Genomic DNA, 3,897 nt, shown 5'->3' with positions numbered 1-3,897 from the left:
CTTATCCCCCTCTCTTGAACAAAACAAAACAAAAAACTAAATGGTGCTTTGTGATTTAAAAGTTGGAATTCATTTTGATCCAGTAAGTTGAAGGATTAAAAGGATAGATAGTCATTTGCGTGTGGTTAGGAAAACTTCCTTCCGCGGAAAGTTTAAATATCTGCAGCTTCCATGCCCATTTATCCAAAAAAAGAAAAGTTTCAGGAAGACCTCATTCCCCCCGGTTCGTTCCACTGTAACTGATGACAGCTCGAAGCCCGTTCCCCGTTCCCGGCAAACGCTGAGGCGCTTTTTAGTTTATCACAAATACAGCACAACGGCTTTAAATATTTTTAAAACATGTGATAAAATAACATCTTGCATAATTCTGTAACTTTGACATCTTAATAGTCATGCATTTTATTTACTTAGTCATTGAAAACTCATACTTTATTCTAATTTTTTTCCCTGTATTTAGAACAGGGTCTACAGGGTCTCGCTATACAGATAGGACTCGTAGTGAGTCTCCTGTTTTCAGCCTCCCAAGAGCTGGGATTACAGGCGCGTGCCACTATGCCCAGTCTCAATCACCTTCTCAGCGCGCCTTGGGGACGGGGCCAACACTACACACTGGGCATCAAACCCCGGCCACTGTGCTCTGCCTAAGCAGGCACTTTAGTCCGCTGAGCTATCAGGCTGGCCCCTGATTTTATTTATTTTTTTTTTTAAAACAAAGCCCTTGCAGTATATGTAAATTTAGAGTGGACTATGACATTCAATTAAATAGAATGTCACTCGGGCCAGGGAGATGGCTCAGCAGAATAAGCGCTTCCCTGGCAAGCACAAGGGCCTGAGTTCAATCCCCAGTTCCACAAAAAAAAAAAAAGAAGAAGAAGAATGTTACCCATTTTGCTTTATAAGTGATTATTAAGCAATTGGCTATTTGTACTTCATCTTGGAGAATTCAATTCTGAAGAATTCTGGAAGCCTTTTTCTTCTGTGGGCTGCATCTGCTGCCCCGAGAATTGCACATTCCCAAGGACAGAAAGACAAACCTCCTAAAGCAAGGGACAGTATGTGATGTTTTTCTCAGATTTTAGAAAAGTACTCATATTACTACAAACCCCAAAATAAAAGCGCTGAAGAACCTTCTGAGAGAAGGAAACACTCTCTCTTTTATATATTTGCTTTAAACCTTGCTGCTGTCCTTGAGATCCAGGCTAGATTTAATTTTCCTGTGAGCGGACTGATTTAGCAAGCAGGACACCAACGGTGGTTTCTATTAAAAAGTCCTTCGGGATCCAAGGAGCCATTTCCTGCCAATGTCATAAGAACATGTGTTTCTGTTCTAGGTCGTGCTGTGGGATATCACCGCGCACGCGGACCGCCTAGAAAGCACCAAAGCCGGTGGAGGCGGGAGCAAAAAAGCTGTTCTCAAGGTTGGCAGCTGAAACTTGTCTCTTGCAAGGTTTTTTCCATCTAAGAATTTACTAAACGGTGTATAACACAGTGGCCAGATTTAACAAACATTCAATAAAAGAAGGGGAAAAAAGGATATTGTTTCCCAGAGCTTCACATCTGCTTGTGGGAATGTTGTAAATCACTTTCATGTGGGCCTTCCATGAACAATGCAACAAAATAAGTTGCATCATCCATCTCAACGGGGTGGGGGTTGGGCTATTGCTAAATAAAATGAAGAAACCATGTAAATGGCTAACGTGGTGCAGGTGAAAGAGTTCTGGTAGTAACACCTTTAGGGCCAGGTATTTGACCTGTGTCAAATGAAAGGATTACAATCATTTCTGATTGGAAAAAAAAAATAAATGCTGTGATCTGTGATCTGGTGAGGCTGTAAATTTGGTTTTAAGAGAGCTCAGATAAGGTCCCTTCTCTCCACTCACATGTCCCTACTGCACTGCCCACGCCCCCAGCCCCAGCTCTTCAGCCTTGATGCTGGCCCCTTACCAGCCAGTGGTAGGCTGTGGGCTTCTGTTCATGCACGAAAACAGTCCCTGAAGAAAGGGATATCCTGGCATTGGGACATGGCTCGAGAATGCAGTGCTAGAGCCAGCCAGATTGCTCAGTGGCAGAGCACAGTGGCCTGGATTTGGTCCCCACCATGCCGTGCTGCTGGGCCCCCCTCCTCCCCCACCCCAAGGAGTGCTGAGACAGTGATTGGGACTGGGTGCAGTGGCCGGCACCTGTAACCCCAGCACTTCGGAGACTGAAAACAGAGGACTCATTACAAGTCCAATCTACCTAGTGAGACACCATACACCCTATACACCATGTCCTAAATTCATTAAGAAAAAAAAAAAATGCAGTGCTTGCCCCAAAGGCCTGGATTCCAGTCCCAGCACTGCAAACAAACAAATCAGAATGGAATGTTCCATTGATTGTTTAGCCAGTAGGCCAACAATACACACAAAATTTAGAAATAAACTCTTAGGCTAAGCTGCAGGTGAAAGTCAATAATCCTATTACCTAAATATATCAGATATGAAAACATGAATTTATGTTTTCTTGAACAGATATATTTTCGAGTTTTGACTGGAATGGTGGGTAACGTATGAGGTCACTCATGAGCTCTCTGAAATGGAACTTTCTTTTAACGTTTCTTCAGCCTATGTTCCTCCTCGAACCAGACAGTAACAAAGAAGCGATGTACATCAGACACTGTGCTGTCTCTTCAATAGAAAGTGGTCATAAAAGTGTCATCACAGACATACACTGGCTGGCCAACACATTCGAGGTAAGTCTTGGCAGCTTTATTGTAAATTTTCAGATTTGGCCCAATGGCGGTATTTCTTTTCTTTGGTACAAGGTCTTACTGCGCAGCTTGGGCTCATAGCAATCCTCCTGCTTTCAGCCTCCCCAGCGCTGGGATTACAGGCATGCGCCACCATACCTGAACTCGGTGGCCGGCCAGCTCAGCGTGCCCAGAGGTGGGGCGGGCACAGCATGTGGTACTGGGGATCAAACCCACGTCCTTGGGCTTGCCTAGGCAGATGCTTAGTTCACTGAGCTATCACTCTGGCCCTAAATGAAGGTGTTGAGTCAATAATTCAGTCAAGTTTAAATTGTGAAATAGTCCATGTCACTATCACCAGATTTGTATCAGGCGTGGGGATGAGCATAAGGCCAATTTTCACCTAGACTAGGATACACATCTCAAACTCTGCAGGTGGTTCAACATTGATATGCTGCAGTGGTGGAGAAAAATAAAGGTCTGATATGTAAAACTAAGGTGTAAATATTTTACTTCGTTAGCAATTACGGATTTGAAATTTATGAGCTCGGCTTTTTGGAGGAGTCGGCCCTGCAGCTCTGGGGCTGCAGGGGTGCGCAGGCTCGTGTGGAGCTTCGCCTTGAGGGCCCAAGAGGCTGCTGGATGGAAGCTGGTGCAGCGACGTGCCACGTGACTGCCTGGATGGTGGCGCCGTGGTCACGTGGCACCGTGTGAGGCTATAAACCCTCATGTGGGTCCCCATGAGCCCCATGTGTGTGTTATTTCACTCTTTTCAACTGCTCTCACTTGCCTGGCACCCTTACGAAGCCTCCTACAAGTGGCTCAGCCATCGCTCGTGAAAAATTGAAAAAGCTTACATTTCTAATAACAACCAATAATGAAATTATGGTACAGCCCCTATATATATTATAACACAAGAAAATAATTTATGAATACACAGATGAATGCCGAGATTATGTTAAGTGGAAAGAATCTCAAGATAAAAAATGTATATGCATTCGGATTAACACTATGCAAACAAGCGTCCACAGTAAAAGATTTAGGCAAGACCCTAGGACGGAATTGTGTTTGATCATACAGGCTACTTTCCAAATTTCTGTGACGGAAGCATGGCTTTATTAAGTTTAAAAATATATGATTGGCTGACACTGACAAAGGATCTACAATGA

General features: G+C 44.1%; 1 protein-coding gene across 1 annotated transcript in view; it reads left to right on the top strand.

The window, feature by feature from the left end:
* Positions 1-3,897, top strand: part of Wdr63 (WD repeat domain 63) — a 65,014-nt gene that overhangs the window by 35,700 nt on the left and 25,417 nt on the right. The window contains exons 10-11 of the mRNA XM_023699054.1: positions 1,332-1,418; positions 2,603-2,731. Coding sequence (XP_023554822.1) covers positions 1,332-1,418; positions 2,603-2,731 — 216 coding nt within the window. The remainder of the gene's footprint in view (positions 1-1,331; positions 1,419-2,602; positions 2,732-3,897) is intronic.

Source organism: Octodon degus, unplaced genomic scaffold (genome assembly GCF_000260255.1).
Source record: "Octodon degus isolate 3935 unplaced genomic scaffold, OctDeg1.0 scaffold00109, whole genome shotgun sequence".
Taxonomy (NCBI): Eukaryota; Metazoa; Chordata; class Mammalia; order Rodentia; family Octodontidae; genus Octodon; species Octodon degus.
This window is presented reverse-complemented; position numbering and strand designations above follow the sequence as displayed.